General features: G+C 34.8%; 1 protein-coding gene across 2 annotated transcripts in view; it reads right to left on the reverse strand.

Annotated features, from left to right (window-relative positions):
• Nucleotides 1–13911: 13911 nt before the first annotated feature.
• COPS2 (COP9 signalosome subunit 2) overlaps nt 13912–19375 on the reverse strand; it is a 33402-nt gene continuing 27938 nt past the window's right edge. For both annotated transcript variants that reach the window (XM_077881055.1, XM_077881054.1), the window contains exons 10-13: nt 18614–18711; nt 17215–17297; nt 16638–16696; nt 13912–16017 (exon numbers count right to left, since the gene is read on the reverse strand). In XM_077881055.1, the coding sequence (XP_077737181.1) occupies nt 15873–16017; nt 16638–16696; nt 17215–17297; nt 18614–18711 (385 nt within the window). In that variant the 3' untranslated portion in view covers nt 13912–15872. The remainder of the gene's footprint in view (nt 16018–16637; nt 16697–17214; nt 17298–18613; nt 18712–19375) is intronic.

Raw genomic sequence — 19375 nt, forward strand, 5'->3', positions numbered from 1 at the left:
GGACACTGTCTTGCTCTGCCTTTTTTATATTGACCTAAAATATACGGATTAAGAACAAAGCAAGTGGAAGAACATTACTTGGACCCCATTTATGCAAAAATTATATGCCTTTATATGCACAGATAATTTCTGGAAGGACAGAACATAATCTGTTGATAGCAATTAAATCTAAGGTCAAGATTCTCTTGCTTTTCATCATATACCCTATATATGCCTGAATTTAATTTTTAAATGAACATATAGTATCTGCAAATAATTTATTTGCATATTTTTTTTATTGGAATTCAATTTACCAACATATAGCATAACACCCAGTGCTCATCCCGTCAAGTGCCCCCCTCAGTGCCCGTCACCCAGTCACCCCAACCCCCCCCGCCCACCTCCCTTTCCACTACCCCTTGTTCATTTCCCAGAGTTGGGAGTCTCTCATGTTCTGTCACCCTCACTGATATTTCCCATTCATTTTCTCTCCTTTCCCCTATAATCCCTTTCACTATTTTTTTATATTCTCTGGTTGAATGAGACCATATAATGTTTGTCCTTCTCCGATTGACTTGCAGAATAATTTTCTAAGTCATATGAAAATGCATACAGAAAAAAAACCTTACATTGCCAGATTAAGAGTAGGTTTCAATACTCTAGGTATAATTTAGGGAGGTGGATAAAATATTGTTTTCTGAAATTATCTTACAAAATAAAAGACAAATGTAAAGATAAATAAACATACATGTGTGCATGTGTATACATAACTATTGTATTACAGCAATTGCTTACAGCTTAATTGCTGAGAACAAGGAGTTCCCATTAAGACTTACCTCCAAGCACTCCCATGATTACTCTGTAACTGTGGGAGGCTGAGCCGAAGCATTTTCAGGCAACCCAATGAGGCAACCCAATGGAGTTTAGTACAGAAGAGACTCTTCTGATACAGGTTCTAGCCATACTTCTTGGTGACAGGGATCACCATCTGGTTGTCTCAACCTGGTTGTCCCTCTGGATATATCTTTGCTGCCTCACTCAATTCTGCTCAACACTTTTCCTTCATTGAGTCAGAATAATGATTCTAAGGACTGTATCTGTAACATAAGGGGAATGGATTACCTGTCCCTACATTGCCTAAGTATTTTGCTTTTTATCCTGCACCCACACCCAATTTCTTAACTATCATGACAGAAGAGTCAAATGACATCTATAATCTAATTTGTCTGCAGTCTTACATAAAGATAGACATTTAACTAATGGAAAAGTTCAGTTTCTTGGTAAGAAATTTCTTGATATGGGGGAGCATACGGGAGGGAAACCAGAGAATGAAGTCATGAACTCCCTCCTAAAGTCCCCAAACTGAATGGCAAACAAAATCCAGATTAGGATCAGAATAAGCATTCTAAGGCTTAGGGAAAAGTCTTCCAAAAAGCAGGGGTCTTAGCTAAGCCATGACAAAATGCCAGTTTCTGATAGAGTCCTTCTAAGGTAAGCAGATAGTTATGATCTTCTCTCCCAACGTCTTCAGTAAATATACAAAATAAAATGTTGCAGAAACTTGTAGCTCCTCTACCCACACAGTAATCATTTTTAACTGCTCTATGGATAGTGAGCCTATATATGGGTAGTGTGAAAAGAGTTTATGGAGGAAAAAAGCTTCACTTTGTTCAGATTAACAGAAAGAGACGACATGGCCAACGTGAACTCCCTGCCTTCACTTCATAGGACAGAGTCTGTTAAAGCCTCTCCTAATAGGATGGTTTGGAATGAATTGAGGACAAGGCTTTCTATAAAAGAGATTCAGAAGAAAATAGCAAAAAAAATCTTTGTCTTTGTGAACCTATAGGTCTCATATGACCTTCTCTGTATTTTACAGAAGCATCTTATAATCTATTCCTTTATGCTTGATTTCCCAGAATAGTAGCACTATAAAAACCAAACCCTTAAATATATTAATTCAGAGTCAACAAAACAGAGGAAACTGGCTAGATTTTGTTTGTGGCACAAGTACAAAAAATACATTATCAATAAGTACCTGGAAGAAAAAAAAAAAAAACAAGCAAGAAGACTCACAGTAAAGCAATTGAATTTTTTAGATTAGTTATCTTTTTTTTTGTTTTCCCTTTGGATTAGTTTTCATTTTTTACTATTCAGATAATAGATGTTCTAGCTTTAGTTTAAACCAGGTTATGGGCTCAGTTTTTTTCTTTTTTCTCCATATTATAAGCAGACAAGCAAAAATGGTGGTGGGTATGGCAGGCCCCAAGTCTGTACCAGTGGAGAGTCAGAATACTAGGAAGAGATGCTGACCCTACTAAAAAAAAAAAAAGAGAGAGAGAGAGAGAGTGAGGTAAAAGAATGACCTACCAGCAAAGGGAGGGAAACAAACACAGGAAGAACAAGATGTCCTTTTATTTGGGTATGGACAGCATAATGTGGAAGATGCATTATAGAGGGAGCGTTAGGCAGCTGGTTTCAGTTGGCTATGAGGGACCACAGAAAGTTTAGTCAACTTGATGAGTGTTAGATTCTTTGCAATAACTAGTATTCAAATCCTGTATAGTACTGTAGCTTTACCTTTGAAGTTATATGAAATCCCTCCTTACCTTGAGTTCCCTAATGGAAGGTTAAAGCATATGTGGATTTTGTTCTAAAGTTCATTCTTGTTGTTTGCAGAGTTCATATTTGTGAATTCACCTGCTTGCTAAAATTTATCTGTAGTTTGAAAATCAACACTCCTGTTGCTTTCATGGTCATTCACAGACATGCACATGCACAAAGAGGTGGAAAATTTGACTCATGAGCTGCACATTCCCAGCTGAGGTTAAACAAAGTGACACTCTGCCTTCTTGTTTCAACTCTCATCCTGACAACAAGTCTCCTTTTGGAGGTGTGTTTAATCCCATGTTTTTTGTATTTTGGCGCTTTTGGTTGGTGACTTCCCTATTTAAAATGGGCCCAAGCACAGTGCTGAAGTACTGTCTCGTGTACCTAAGTGCAAGAAGGTTGTAATGTGCCTTGCAAGGAAATGTGTGTGTTAGGTAAGCTTTGTTCAGGCATGAATTCATGTTGTTGGCCATGAGTTCAATGTTAATGAACCAATAGGTGAATTACATAAAGTGACTTTAAACAAAACACACATAAAGCAAGATTATGTATTGATCAGGTAATTAATTGGCTCATAGGACACTAGCCCTATATTTCTTCCAAGTTCTTCTTAGAGACCAACTTAATGGATGGGTGTTTTAGTTTCCTAGGAGAGCTATAACAAATTATCATAAACTTGGTGGCTTGCAACCGAAATTTTTCTCTCACAGTTCTGTAGCCAGAAGTCCAAAATCAAAGTATTAGCAGGGCCACGTTTTTTCCAAAGGCCTTAGGGGAAAATTCTTCCTAGCCTTTCTCCTAGCTTTTGGTGGCTCTTGGCATTCTCTGGCATGTGGCAGCATAATTCCAATGTCTGCCTCTGTCTTCACATTGCCCTCTTCTTTGTGTGTCTCTGTGTCCAGATGTCCTTCTCCTTTACCTTATAAAGACTCCAGTTATTAGGTTTGAGGCTTGTCCTAAATCCAGGATGTTTGCATATTGATATCTTTAGCTAATTACATCTGCAAACACCCTGCTTCCAAATATGTCACAATCTGCAGTCTATGTGTACCGGAGTTTTAGGAGGATACTATTCAACTCACTACATTAGGTTTGATAATAGATTATACAATGGAAAAGAGTATAAAAACCTTGGAGAATGGGTGAAAGAATATCCAAAATAAAGCATGGGAAGGCAAAAAAAAAAAAAAAACTGCAAAAAACATCAATTAGGATAAGAGGTATAGATGAAAAGTTCTAACATAGGTTTTGTGTTTTGGATTTTTTTTTTTTTTTTGAGTCTCAGAAGGAAAGGAGAGGGAAAACAGGGCAGAAGAAATACTTAAAAAGACAATGGTTAATATTCTGCTAAAATTGGTGAAAGATTGGGACGCCTGGGTGGCTCAGCAGTTGAACGTCTGCCTTTGGCTCAGGGTGTGATCCCGGTGTCCTGGGATCATGTCCTACTTTGGGATCCCTGCATGGAGCCTGCTTCTCCCTCTGTCTGTGTCTCTGCCTCTCTCTCTGAATCTCTCATGAATAAATAAAATCTTTTTTAAAAATTGGTGAAAGATGTCAATGCACAGATACAGGAGACCTGATAAAAGCCAATCATAATAATTTTTTGAGACATCTACATCTAGAAACATCATAGTAAAATTGTAGAAAATCAAAGACAAAGAGAACATTATAAAAGTAGCCAAAGGAAAAAAATGGCTGATAATTTTCAAAGGCAAAGCAATTAAATTGACAGTTGGCTCTTCAATAGAAACTCTAAAAATGGGTGAAGGTGGTCAAAAGTTACAAACTTACAATTATACGATGATTAAGTTCTGGGGGTTAAAGTACAGCATAGTGATTATATTTAATAATACTGTATTGTATATTTGAAAGTTGCTAAGACAGTGGATCTAAAATTCTCATCATAAAAATAAATTTGTAACTAAGCAAGGTGATAGATATTAACTGAAGTTATCATGGTAATTATTTTGCAATATGTATATATATATCAAATAATTATGTTGTACACCTTAAATTAAATGTAATATTATATGTCAATTTTATCTGATAAAACTGGGAGAAGAAATTTTAAAAAGGCACAAAAACAGTGAAGTATGTTCAATGTAGGAAATAAAGGAATATAGGAAAATAAGAAAATAAAAGCAAACTTAGATTTCTGTACTCAGTGAAAATATCCTTCAAAAATTGAGATGAAATAAAGGCATTTTCAGATAAACAAAAACCCAGAGAATTCATCATTAGCAGGTTGAATACTAAAGAATGTACCAAAGAATACTGTGCAGGCTGAAGGAAAAATTATCCCAGGTGGAAAGTCAGAAATGCAAGAAGGAATGAAGAGTAAAACTATTGGTAAATATGCAGGTAAATCAAAATAAATACTGACATAAAAAATGACAACAAAGTTCTTTGCAGTGTCTAGAAACATAATTTGATAAATCAAAATCCATGCTGTAATCTCTAGAATAAGCACTAAAGAAATGGTAAAAGCTTATATATCTTCCAAAGAGTAAAAGGAAAATAATACACTAATGAGAAATAATAGGTCCAAAACATTTAGTGAATGAGTTACATAATATAATAAATATACCTGAAGAACAAATTAGTGAACTGGAATATAGGTCATACAAATAGATCAGGAAGGGGGAAAGAATTGGAAAGAATAGAAAAAAGGTTAAATACACGAGGATGCCTGGGTGACTAAGAGCTTCCAACTTTTAGTTTTGGCTCAGGTCAATGATCTCAAGGTTGTGATATTGGGCTCTGCACTCAGTGCAGTGTCTCCTTGAGATTCTTACTCTCCCTCTCCCCTTCCCTCTGCTTGTACACATGTGCATTTGTGCTCTCTTTCTCAAATAACTAAATAAATCTTAAAAAACAAAGTTAAATACATGAAAGACAAGAATATAAGTGTCAACATGCATTTAATAGGTTTCCAGGGATGAAAGACAGGAATAAATGCAAGGGAAGAAATCTTTCAAGAAGTAATGACAATTTTCTAGAATTAAATGCAGATATAAGTCTTTATATTGAAAGAATACCAAACAGAATGGATAATAAAAACACAATAGACAAAAACCCCTCACCTAAAAATATTGAAATGAAACAAAATAATATTAAAGAAACTGCCAGAAGGTATAAGCGGATTATTTGCAAAGTAATAGAAGTCAGACCATGTCAAATTTCTCTATTGGCAATAGTACATGCAAGGAGACAACAGGATAACGTGTTTAAAGTTTTGAAGGAAAAAAAAATGAGCCTAGTTCTAGCTAAATTATCATTTATATGTAAAAATTAGTCAAGATAAACACAGGCATATCAGGAACTCAGAATAATTACCACACAAGATTCTCTTTGAAAGTATTCACCAAGAAATGAACGCAGACTTTCTGTTATTGTCTAAATAAGCAATGATCAATGTGTTCAAAATATTCTGCAACTTGGGATCCCTGGGTGGCGCAGCAGTTTGGCGCCTGCCTTTGGCCCAGGGCACGATCCTAGAAACCCGGGATCGAATCCCACATCAGGCTCCCGGTGCATGGAGACTGCTTCTCCCTCTGCCTATGTCTCTGCCTCTCTCTCTCTCTCTGTGTGACTATCATAAATAAATAAAAAATTAAAAAAAAATATTCTGCAACTAAAATTCTAAAGGATTCCAACATAATGGTTGGGGGAAGAGAATAAACCAGAGGTAGGTGGGGGAAAATGTGAAGGTACTTTATTTTGTTGATGGAAAGAGAGTGAGATAAGTTTTAAAAATTCATAAATGTACCATGATAATATAAGATGTTAATATTAGAGGAAAGTTGGGTTAAGAGTACATGTTAATATTAGAGGAAAGTTGGGTTAAGAGTTCTCTATACTATATTTGCAACTCTTCTATAAATCTAAAATCATTAAAAAAAAAAATCCTACTAGGGGCGCCTGAATGGCTCAGTTGAGTGAGCATCTGCCCTCAGCTCAGGTCATGATCCCGAGTCCTGGGACTGAGCCCTATGTGTGCTCCTCACTTAGCAGGGAGCCTGCTTCTCCCTCTCCCTCTGCCTCTCCCCCCACTGGTGCTCTCTTGCACTATCTCACTCTCCCTCTCTCTTGAATAAATAAAATACTTTTAAAACCCCTACCATGTACTTATCTCAAATCATGCACCAAAATAAACTCCAAAAAATTATTCTACTTGCTCTATGAACAACAAGTATATAAGCAAATGTGTACTTTCAGATAAAATAATTTCTGGATAAGGCATATTGTTGTTCTACAGTCAATTTGAGATTACTCAAATACCAACTCTTAATTGTCACAGTGTTGTTCATATTTGAACAAGTTCCTTGGAGACAAATCCAACATTTCAATAATTCATGATTTTGGTGACATTAACATCCAGCTATACTGATATCCCAAGATATAATGAAAGTTGATAAGCCAAAAGGGCCTTGTTTACATATATAATGAATCCATTCTTTATAAACACTAGGAAGATTAGACAGCTTTTGTAGGGACATGAAAATGTTAAGTCAAGCCATGGATTTGAGACAATTTCATGGTTAATAGGTGTCAAAGAGAAAATTTAAATTAAATGCTTACGAGTTTAAATATTTTATAAGGAAGAGACATTTTGTAAAAAGTCTGCTTGGTCTTTTAAAAATTTCCTAAGTTCTCTTGCTTAACATTCAGAAGATGTAAAAAATAGATTTTTTTAAGAAATCTTCAATTTATAAGAAATAAAGGACAGTGACTAAAGAAGTTCCTTGCAATTCCATAGAAGAGCTGGAACATACCCATCACTCATTAGCCTCTCGAATGACTATCTTGCTAAATCGTAGGTCTTTATCTTATTTAACCTAACCCCCTACCTTATTTAACCTCTCAGCAACATTCCAAGTTGACCACTGTTTTAAAATACCTAGTTTCTGTGATACTACTATTTATTTCCAAGTTTCTAGTCCACTCTTGTGTTCTTGGCTCACTCTGCCTCTTTTGCCAAAATTAGGATTTCCTAGTTTTTTTTCATTTTTATTTAATGATACAACTATCTACCAGTTGCTTAGGAAGAAAACCTAGGAAACTTGTTCTCTTTCCTTTACAACCTTCAATTCCAATTCATAAGCCAGTCTGGTTAGTCTATTCTGATTCTGTGCATACTTTACAAAGCCTAATGTGAAAGCCTCTATTACCTATCATAGACTTCTGCAATGGGCTCTTACTGGTCTCCGTGGTCACACTATTGTCTCATATAATCATTTCTACACATGATAGCCAGAATCATCCTTTAAAATGCTTTATCAGAATTTAAATTTCCAATGGTTTCCCATTGCTTTAGAATAAAATCACAACTCATTATTGCAAAACCTAAGGTTACTTATAATCTAGTGTCTGACCACCTCTCCCATCTGAATGTCATACTCTACCTTGCCTGAATTTGATATGCCCATTCTACCTCATATGGATTTAATCTCTGCCTGGACTACTCTTTCCCTAACTCCTTTTCCTCATTCATGTGTGAAGTCAATTTTCACGTACTCAGTGATGCGTCTCCCACCTTCATTGATTGACAGAACTTTTCTCTATCAAAAATTATCTTGCTTATCTGCCTCTCCCTGTAGCACGAAGCTTTTAGCACAGGGATTATTTGTGCCTTATGGTATTCTTCAACTTTAGGACAGAGCACCTGGTCCCTAGGACATACCAGGCACACAATAAGTTTCTGTTAAATAAAGATGAAGGGGTTAGAGAAAGTATTCTATTCTTTTCTTTAGTATTCCAGTACTTCCAGATTTCTTTCCTAACTGCCTCTTGGTGAAGACAATAATGAGAAGGGGGGGAAGACCAGGTTTTAAATATCAATCCTACTCTACTCAATAAAATACATCAGTTTGTAGTCTATGTTCACAAGTAATTTTTGACAGGTCCAAGATAGGTAATCCTTCTTAGGTTGAAGGCCACTAACTGACAGTGGATCAATCAAAATACAACAAAATTTAAAATAAGTTTCTAGAAAGAAAACTATAAGCTTCCATTCATTATTCTAAAATTGGATTGGGACCATAAACTTTATTTTTATTTTTTTAAGTAGGCTCAATGCCCAGGGTGGACCTCACTACAACACTTGAACTCACAACCCTGAGATCAAGACCTGAGCTGAGATCAAGAGTTGGACTCTTAACCAACTGAGCCACCTAGGCACTCTGGGACCATAAAACTATTAAGTAAACAAAAATACAACTCAGGATATTTGCTGTATATATTGTGTAGTAGTTCCTTCCTGGGCTAATTCTATCAACATACCAACTACTACTGCTATTTGAAATGTAGCCCAAAGAGTAGTTGATCTGCCTGTTTTCCTCCTACTCCCACAACTTGGAGGGCCAAAGGATTTGCAATGTGCAAAGGGACATTGATTTTATATATTTACATTGGAACCGCGGCCACATGGTTTAGCCTGGAAGTTCCTTTGACTTTCTTTTTTTTTTTTTTTAAGCTCTAGGCTTTTTTTAAAAATTTTTATTTATTTATGATAGTCACAGAGAGAGAGAGAGAGAGAGAGAGAGGCAGAGACAGAGGCAGAGGGAGAAGCAGGCTCCATGCACCAGGAGCCCGACATGGGATTCGATCTCAGGTCTCCAGGATCGCGCCCTGGGCCAAAGGCAGGCGCCAAACCGCTGCACCATCCAGGGATCCCTCCTTTGACTTTCAAAAGCTGTCTGATTTATCGTATTTTGAGATTAAGGTCCTTTCCACTAGGTTGAAGGTTACACCTGAGACCATTATTTTTTGGATACATAACTCCACAAGTGTTTTCTTACATGTTGCAGCCCTAAAAGGGTTCATTTTAAAGCACTCTAACAAAGATTTAGGAGAGTACATTTTTCCTCCACTTCCTTCCTCAGCTTAATTTCCTCCTTAGAAATGTTTAATTTTATACTGAAGGAGTAATTCCTGAGACACTTGTTTGCAACATGAATTGTTCCAGGATAGATCATTAAACAGGTTCAGGGGAGGCCAACTCCTCCATGAATCAAGTAACAAGAAGTAATCTTAAAAATGGAAAGTACTTAAACCCTGAATTTCAAACAAAATAAGCAAGATTTTCAGTACTATTTTCTGAGAAATATTCTTAAAGCATTTAAAAGCTATTTCAGGGACATACACGTTATTGAATTACTCAAACAAATATATAAAGTGTACTGTTTGATCCACTGTGGTCTTGTGCTGAGACTAGTATTTACACAGTAAATATTTAAGAGGTAGAATATGTAACTTTTATTACCAATAAAGAATGTGTACTTTCAGTCAAAAATCCTTGAGTAACCAAGTCTTAAGGCATCTTATGACCCATCCTGCACATAACCAATTCTGTTATTAACTTGTGGGACTTCTAATTACAAGTACACATCCTTTGCCATGCTTCTTAGTAACCTGTCTTCTATCACCCAGTTAGTAAGAGCTCAAGAATTTGTCTTTTTTTAAAACTAGTTTAAGAACACTGAGGGGGGATCCCTGGGTGGCGCAGCGGTTTGGCGCCTGCCTTTGGCCCAGGGCGCGATCCTGGAGACCCGGGATCGAGTCCCACATCAGGCTCCGGTGCATGGAGCCTGCTTCTCCCTCTGCCTTTGTCTCTGCCTCTCTCTCTCTGTGTGTGACTATCATAAATAAATAAAAATTAAAAAAAAAAAAAAAAAAAAAAAAAAGAACACTGAGGGGATCCCTGGGTGGCTCAGCGGTTTAGCACCAGCCTTTGGCCCAGGATGTGGTCCTGGAGTCCCGGGATCGAGTCCCACATTAGGCTCCCTGCATAGGGCCTTCTTCTCCCTCTGCCTGTGTCTCTGCCTCTCTCTGTCTCTCATGAATGAATAAATAAATAAAATCTAAAAACCAAACCAAACCAAAACAAACCACAACACTGAGAAGACCTGTAATGCAACCAACTATGTAACATGGCAAAACTATGATTGTGCATTTTCCGTATCATTGCTCTAGTTCTTGGTTGACATATAATTGAAAATTTATCTTAATTATCCCCAAATTGTTATTTAATAGTTGCATAAAAATTTAGTATTGTAGTAAACAGGAGATTGAGAAACACTTTAGCAAAAACTTAGATATTCAACACAGTATTAGCATATACTGTAACTAAGCATGCAAGAACTTTTGAGAACTTCATGGGATGATTAAAACTTTCAGATTTTTATAATCTCTAAATTCACATTAAGATGAATGATGTCCAAAAAATACCTTTATCAATTGACTTTAAACTGCCCCAATTCAGAAATTAAAAAACAACTACCTAATTCCTTTAGGTTATTTTTTTACTTTGGACACTGACTTCCATGAGAAACTTAGTCATGACAGGTAAGTTATTGGTACACTGGCAATTCTTCTCATGGCATATGCCTGAGTCAGAAATAAGTGATAAATGGAAACTGGAAAAAAAATCATGATGAGGAGATTGGGGAGTGAGATTTTGTATTCCCACTTGTATATACACTCACATGTATAAGTGTATACACACACACACACACACACACACAAATACTGGCTAGCCATTAATGTGGAAATCTTTACCAAGGTTTATTTATTCATTTTTTTAAAGAAAGATTTTATTTATTCATGAGAACACAGAAAAAGAAGCAGAGACACAGGCAGAGGGAGAAGCAGGCTCCATGCAGGGAGCCCAATGTGGGACTGGATCCCAGGAATCCGGGATCGCACCCTGAGCCAAAGACAGATGCTCAACCACGGAGCCACCCAGCGTCTCCTGACCAAGGTTTAAATTTAAAATCCTGGCCAAGAGGAAACAAAGTTGGCCTCAATAGTAGTAAGATAAGTAAGAAATTATTTTTTTCTGCCTATCCCAGGGTTTTAAGGTATAGTTGTTGTCTACCTTTGATGCTGTATTTGACACCATTTTTAATGATTCTGGCAGGTTTTATTTATTTATTTTATTTTTATTTATTTATGATAGGCACACAGTGAGAGAGAGAGGCAGAGACACAGGCAGAGGGAGAAGCAGGCTCCATGCACCGGGAGCCCGATGTGGGATTCGATCCCAGGTCTCCAGGATCGCGCCCTGGGCCAAAGGCAGGCGCCAAACCGCTGCGCCACCCAGGGATCCCCCTCCGGCAGGTTTTAAAGTAACATGACTCTAAAGCAAAAATTTAGAGAACCACACACATCGGTTTCTTTTGGGATATTACCCAAGTTAAATAAATCTTTTCAAGATTCAAAAAGCAAATCAAGTGATACCGAATTTTAACTCTTTGAGAAATATTTAGAATTGGTGATTTAGAATCACTGACAGTTGTTTTGTGGTGCTTAGCATCATAAAACTTAAATTCTCCAAATGACATTGCTATTCTAACTTGCCTTGAAATTCCAAAAGTGAAACCTCATCAAATCTCATTGAATGATTCAAAGAGGAGTAAACAAAATTTTTAAATCATTGGCTAATCCATGCTATTAAGGGCACATGCTAGCTAGAAGATATAGTAAAATCTAATCTGAAATTAATAGCTGATACACTTGCAAAATTAAAAATCTGATGTCTACATTAAGGCAGTTCTTACAAATGATTCCTACTTATAACTGTATCAAAATATAGGGATGTTCTTATTATGTGTGTGGGGAGAAAACCAATGCAAACACAAGTAAAGCCTCCAAAAAAAAGAAAAGTTTTGATTTTGGTCACAGATATGAAGATCAAAGTCCTTGAGCTTCAAATTCTGACACCTGACACCCAGTGTTTTATTTATTTGAAGTACTTGGATAGTATTAACACTTTGAAACAAAATAGCTAAAAGTCAATTCTTCCTGTATTTTGTTAAAATATCAGTTCAAAATATTTTATAAATCCCATGTAAAGAATGAAACTCCTAGCTTTACTAGTTTCTTAAGCACAAGTCTCACTTTAAAGACCTGAATCAAATGAAAACTTTTCATGTTTATTTAAATATAAATGATAATTAAAATATTCTAAAAACAAGTTATTATTATTATTTTATTTTTTATTTTTATTTTTTTACAAGTTATTATTTTTAAAAACCATCTTCGGTAAATAAAAGTATCTCGGAGTCCCTTAAAAAAAGGTAAGAGGGAATCTACTAGGCAAATATATTTTTATCCTATGGACTAAACTGGCCAGTGTTCCTTACCAACATAATCTGCTTTGTATGCTGATTAGATATCCTCAACCCCCAGCCCCACTCCAAAAGTTTACTTACCTGTGTTGACTGAAGATTTATTAAGACTATGGATTAAAAAAGAAAATTAAAAAAAAATTTTACCATTGTAGGTATTTTAAATATGAAGAATAGCTCTTTTCTAGTCCACGACAAACCATTATAAGGTAGTAAATAAGTACTAACCCCCCACTGTGTAGCCCATTTAAAACAGGCCTCACTAAAATTATACCCTAATGTGAAACCAGAGTCTCAGATTCTCCAGTCTTGAGCAAGTCTTAGTGCATACATATTCATCTCATCTTAAAGTTATTTGAGGGGCACCTAGCTGGCTCAATTTGTGAAGCATGCAAATCTTGATCTCAAGGGTCAAGAATTCAAGCCTCACATAGGGCATACAGACTACTAAAAAAAAAAAAAAAAATTACTCTAAGTGCCAGAAAAAGTAGTGGAAATTCAGCTCTTGTAGCAGACATTTATCTATGACTCTCAAATAGCAGCCAAAGTTTGTTGTGGAGTAAGTTTTTCCAGGTTTGGGGTAAAAGAAAAAGGCGATAAACACATTACAATACGATATAAACTACTTGTTACTATAGTTTTCACAGAAGGAAAGATTTAATCAGTAATTCAAAATTTGCCAATTAATTTTTTACTTCTCTTAAATTTAGTTATATTTTGATAGGCAATCTCAAAAAAAGATTTCAACTCTATAAGATGCACAGGAACACAGAACACATTTAATGGGAAAAAAATAAAAATAGCTTTAAGTTAGTCAGACTGTTAAGATGTATCAAAAACCTCTGTCCTAAAACAAATGTGGCAAATAATTTTTAAAAAAGAACTTATATTTAGGGAATATTAAACAAAGCCTATATAATACATACAATTACATTAAAGATTACGGTATAACTTTGGATATTGTTATACGCTTAGCCCAGTTTCCCAGAGTAAGTGCATGCTTTCCCTCTAGAAACTGGAAGATGCACTACTGCCACAGGGCAAGGATATCACAGGTGAACTGGGCATTGTGAAGGTTGGAATTGAATGCAAAGGTTAAATCACATGGTTCAAATCCTTTAAATTCTAATTCCATCAACTCAGAGTTAAGCAGGGCCTTTTCCCACAGTTGTCACATGCATACATATTTGAATACAGGCACAGAAACTTGTCAATTTTATTTGGGTAACAAAGGGTCTCCAAATTATATTGAAAAATAAGTCCTAATTATTATCACTCCTGTAAAAAAAATTTAGCACATTTTTCACAAATGATGTATGTAAAAGAGAAGAAAATACACATAATTTTATAATATCTTAAACTTTTTTATTCCCTACCAGAGACATTTTGTCTTTCGTTTTCTTTCAGTTTTCTACAATTTCCAAGTTGCACCTGTATTTAATACTGCTTTAATCTGCTAAAGACATTAACTGATTGCTTTCCTAAATCTAAGGATTATATAGTTTTAGTATAAATATATATCACATATTTTCGTAAAATTTTGACAAAACCGAATAAGCATGCCTTGTTTTAAGTCCATGCTCCTTCCACTGTTTATAAAATCTGATTTAAATGATCAAAAATTCTTGGTTGTCATTCTTCAGTTACAACAGTCTTCCTTCTGAACTGCCACTCACTTCTTTTTACATAATAACAAGCAATAGAAAAACCAAAGAAATTATCTTAATCTTAGTTCTTCCTTTTGACACTATAAAATAATGTGATTTTTTTTTTTTTTTAATGAAACAAATACATCCAAAACTCAATACATTCAAATGAGCTGTGTCTCCTTTACGGTAGTTACCGTGGAAGGCCACAGTTCATTATCCTAACTATGCTACCACTGCTCAAAATACCTTTCAAACTCTTTTGGGATCGCCTTCAAAGCCAGATGCATACTTTCTACTATTACCTCAAAGACAGATTAATTTTTGGAAACTGTCCAAAGTCATTTGGTGCCAAATGATGGTGACCATAAAAAAAAATTTAAAAAAAATCAAGCTTAATGATACTTTTTGTTTTCTTAAACATGTGTATCATAAGTTAATAGTGCGTATCACTTAAATGAGCTCTGAATGCAATTCTAAAAGAGCAAAACCCAAGAGGTTTTGAGCAATGGTAGATTGCTGGAATTAGGAAATAATTTCCCAGCATGATCACTATACAGGGTAACATTCATTTAGCTGTCTATGTTCTGGCATATTTGTTTAAAGTGAACATTCTGAGTTAGAATTTGTTTTTAAAAAGGAATATCATTCTTAGAAAAAAAAAAAGAATTTTATTCCTTTAAAGCATCACTGTCAAAGTAAGTACTATGCAAGTGTTTTGTTAGAAACTAGTTCTCCTTACTTTATCAATAAAGACTACTTTAAAAAACTTGAAAGCAAATAACCAACTTATTTGCTCCCAGGCTTTTTAAAATCATTAACTGAAGATAAAATAATTTTCTAAGGTACTAAAAAACAAAAAACCCCAAATGTAATAAAAACACATCAAGAACCAAACTACAATTTCTGAGCTGCACTGTTTATTTTGCTGCTTGAAACCTAAGTGACAGTATGCCACTATAATTATGGGGTTTCATCTAAACCTTTACTACACTGCAGGTACAGAAATATACGGACACATTTTTTGGAGAATTGACATTTTGCAAAATGCAGCAAACATTTTTAATTTATACATGAGAAAAGGAAGTGTTCAAAAGGGTATGCATTTCAAGTTATTGCAGGTTATTTGTGAGAGAATTTCTGCAGGTAAAACATGTTTAAATTTAACCAACAGTAACATGTCAGTGTATTTAAAATCATGACAAAAATCTTCTCTCTGGTCATGTTGCCCATGACAAATTACTATGATGTTGTATGTTTAGGGCAAGATGTCAATACAGCATAAATCCCATGGCATTTTGGTTTTCTTCTGGAGATTAAAGCTGTTTTTCTTGGGATAAATGCAGCAGCAAAACACAAACCAGTTGATCAAAAAAAGCACTTCTGCCATAACTCCAATAATTTTCAGGACACATCAACCGACAGTAGTTTTGCCATTCCCAGTTCTTTTTAAGGATTACATCTCTGCACTGTTGCATTAAGTACGTCTGTAAAAGCTTGTTCTCTGTTAAGCCAGTTTACTGACTACAGCCTGGTTGAGAGAATTTAGTTGATTGGTCCATTTATCTAGTGCAGTATATCGGGCACCACCCCTCTTCTGGTGATCCAATTCAAGGAGTTGGTTGACTTGATCAATTCGGCCATGAATAGTGCTAGAAATAAATAAATAAAAGAAGACATGTCTACAAACCATTTTCATTGAGTGTATCTTTTAGACTGTTTCATAAAATATTTAGAATATCAATAAATGCAAAAGAAAAAACTGCTGCCTCCACTAAGTGACTGAATTCAGGATTACTTATTTCATTCATCGCCTTATAAAACTTTAGACAGAAACTGGAATTGAGCTACCTTTCATCAATTTCACTAAAAGAACCAAGAGGCAAAGACTTATATGATTAATCAGGAGCAAAGTGACTAATTTGTGAAGCTTTAAATATCATATTGCTTTCAAGAAAAATATAATTTCAAAACTATTCTATACCATATCTTATACTTTTAAAAAAATACTATTCACTAACTAGACACGGGTCATATACAGAATCAGAAATCTTACTGAAAACCATTTACAACTTTTTCAGAGATCAAGGGCTTAATATATTTACTCATTCACAAAAAGCCACCATGCATACATAATATATCTCTTTTAATAGAAAATCCTAGCCAAGGGGTGCTTTTTTGAAAACTCAAGAATTCTATTGCTATCTTTGCTCCCATTATTCAAATGTTATGGTCCTAAACATTTTGTGATAAGATAGAGCCAAGTACTTACTTATCCAATATGCACTGCACCAGCAAGCTCTCCACATCAGCTACATCTATGTTTAACTCCTAAGACAAAAGACTCATTATAATTCTACTAATTAACTTCTTTAAAGGCTTTATGATAATGAATATTCTAATTTTAAATTTATTTCTACCACTTAAAAGAAATATAATGAAAAGAAAGGTTAAGACAAATCTCATTATCACATGAAAATATTCCTGAGAACACAGATCTGATCATATTTAACTTTGTAATTTTTATTTTTTTAAACTTTGTAACTTTTAAAGTACATTCTTACCATAATTTTATTGTGGTTGGGTCAACACTACATCAATTACATATTTTAGCCACTACTCTGTCTTCTGATGTTCTCTGAGGCTGAGGAATCTTTAAAAAGAAATTTAATGACTCCTTATTTCTCTTTATTGTTAATTTATGCCAAGAAAACACAGAATGAAAAGGAAAGCCCTAAGTTATGTTGTATTTTGAAAATGTATTATAAAATGTTACCAAAAATCATTTTTAAATATGCTGCATTTATAACTACAAATTGTAAATATTAAGGTCCATGAATATCAAGTACCTTAGAAATAAAAGGAATATGTATTCTTGTGTAAGGCTTAATTAATTTTATGAGCACTTGTGTTCTGATGTTTCGTAAAAGCTCTGAAAGAAAAGACAAAAATGAAAATAAATTTAATAGTTTGTATATCTTCACTAAACATTATGCACTCTAAATCATAATAATTAACTATATCAATTATTTTCTCAAAATACATCTTTCTGCCTGGCAAGGACATAGCATATTTGGCTTTTTTGGTTTGTTAAGTAAGCTCTATGCCCAACAGGGGGCTCAAACTCATCACCCCAAGATCAAGAGTAACATGCTCTACTGACTAAGCCAGCCAGGTGCCTTGGACATAAGGTATCTGGATCCAAAAATATCTGGGTCCAACATACACAGATTAAGACTAGAGGCTGACTTTCCCATAATTTTTTGTTCCCACCTCCCTGATTTTGCTTATGTTGTGATGCTACCTAAAATAGTCTCTTGCCTTCTCAATAATACACCACACTGCTCATTTCCTCTATAGTTAACATCTTTCAAGAAGCTCTGATTCATGCCAGTCAAGTCTCTTATTTTATGCTCTCTCAAAGCCTAGAGTAATATATTTTTACAATGATCTTGTAATTTTCTCCAATTTCTTCAAAGACAAGTGCCTTAAAAAAAATAACAAAAAACTAGACTGGAGTTCATATACAGTACTTCTAAGTTTTCCTATATCCACTATGGGTAATATCATTCTAGTTTCCTACAAGAATTTTTAAAATGTCTGCTGAATGAAAGAGAAAGGAAGGGGGGGGAGAGAAAGAACATTACTTCCAAAGTATTCTTCAGATTTTCCTGATGCATCTGGAATTTAAGTATTTGAGTTGTTCCAAATGGTCATTTAAAAACCCTCAAATAGATCCATAACAGGTGGGAACACTGGAGGTACAAAAGAGGTCCCAGAACAAGGAATGATTTTTGTCCTTGTTAGTCCAACAGAACTTACTAAAAATCTCATACACTTACTGGTACAACATTAGCCTACTACCCTTCAAATAAATGCATCTCTGTATCACCTATAGCAGACTTCTTAAAGCTTTTGTTACTTGTCCTAACTCCTAAAAATGAACTGTGAACCTAAATATCAGTAATAAACATGCAATAATATCTAAATTAAAATAAAAAGGTAAAGGGACAGCCACCTTAAATGAAATGGACATATTAGAAATTGATTATGTTAATTAACAGCAGGAAACTGGTGAATAATTTACAACAGCTTCATAATTTTAAATAATATCCTATTCTGTGACAGCATTTAGAAACATTTCTATACTTAGCAACACAGAGGAAAACATGCAGATCCATTAAGAAGCACTGTTTGACAGTGGCAAGCAAAGGAGGTAACTGAATTCAGTTAGTAGAAAGAACATACCTTCAATGTGTTCCCTAATGAAAGGATCATCCATGATGTTGCTGTGATTTGTTTTCAGAATCTTTTCAAATTCAGTAATGTCATTATTCTGATAGGCACTAAAAGAAAAAGTATAAATCTTGTCAAACACAAAGAGGTCATGTATTAACTCAGATAATCCAAAAAGCCTATTTCTCAAATGTAATAATATAAATTACATTGTAGTTTGTCATAGAAATCAGAATTAAACACACATACCCTTTTGCAAATAAAATGAATTTCTTTTTTGATGCTTTTGGTTTTATAAAGGAAAGATTAAATAAATCTTCTGGGGTCATACACTATATTTACTCACTAAAATCTCAAATCTTAGCACTGTTAAAAACTGACAGATATAATAACTGTTTAATGTTTGATACTTTCAAACTGTGCATTTATCATTTAGTCCCTAAGAAACGAAGTTTTATGCATACTACTGTATGGAGGAGTTTGGCCTTATCTTTGAAATAAGACACTACACATCCTCTCTGAAAATCATTCAGAAATGTAGCTTCCTAATTTTTATCTTCTAGAAAGCTACCAGCAACTGCTAACACTCTGCAAAGGGAGTATCTGATTGTAAATTTTCTCTAGCCTTAAAATTCCACTGAGTTATACAGCAGAAATATCAGTGGTAGGTAATTAGTGCCAAATGGGACACACACAAAGGAGAGTGATGGACCCTGCTGCAGAAGGCCAAAGGCTGATTTATATTCATAATTCTCTGAGGTGTCTATTATCTAT

Source organism: Canis aureus, chromosome 32 (genome assembly GCF_053574225.1).
Source record: "Canis aureus isolate CA01 chromosome 32, VMU_Caureus_v.1.0, whole genome shotgun sequence".
Classification (NCBI taxonomy): domain Eukaryota; kingdom Metazoa; phylum Chordata; class Mammalia; order Carnivora; family Canidae; genus Canis; species Canis aureus.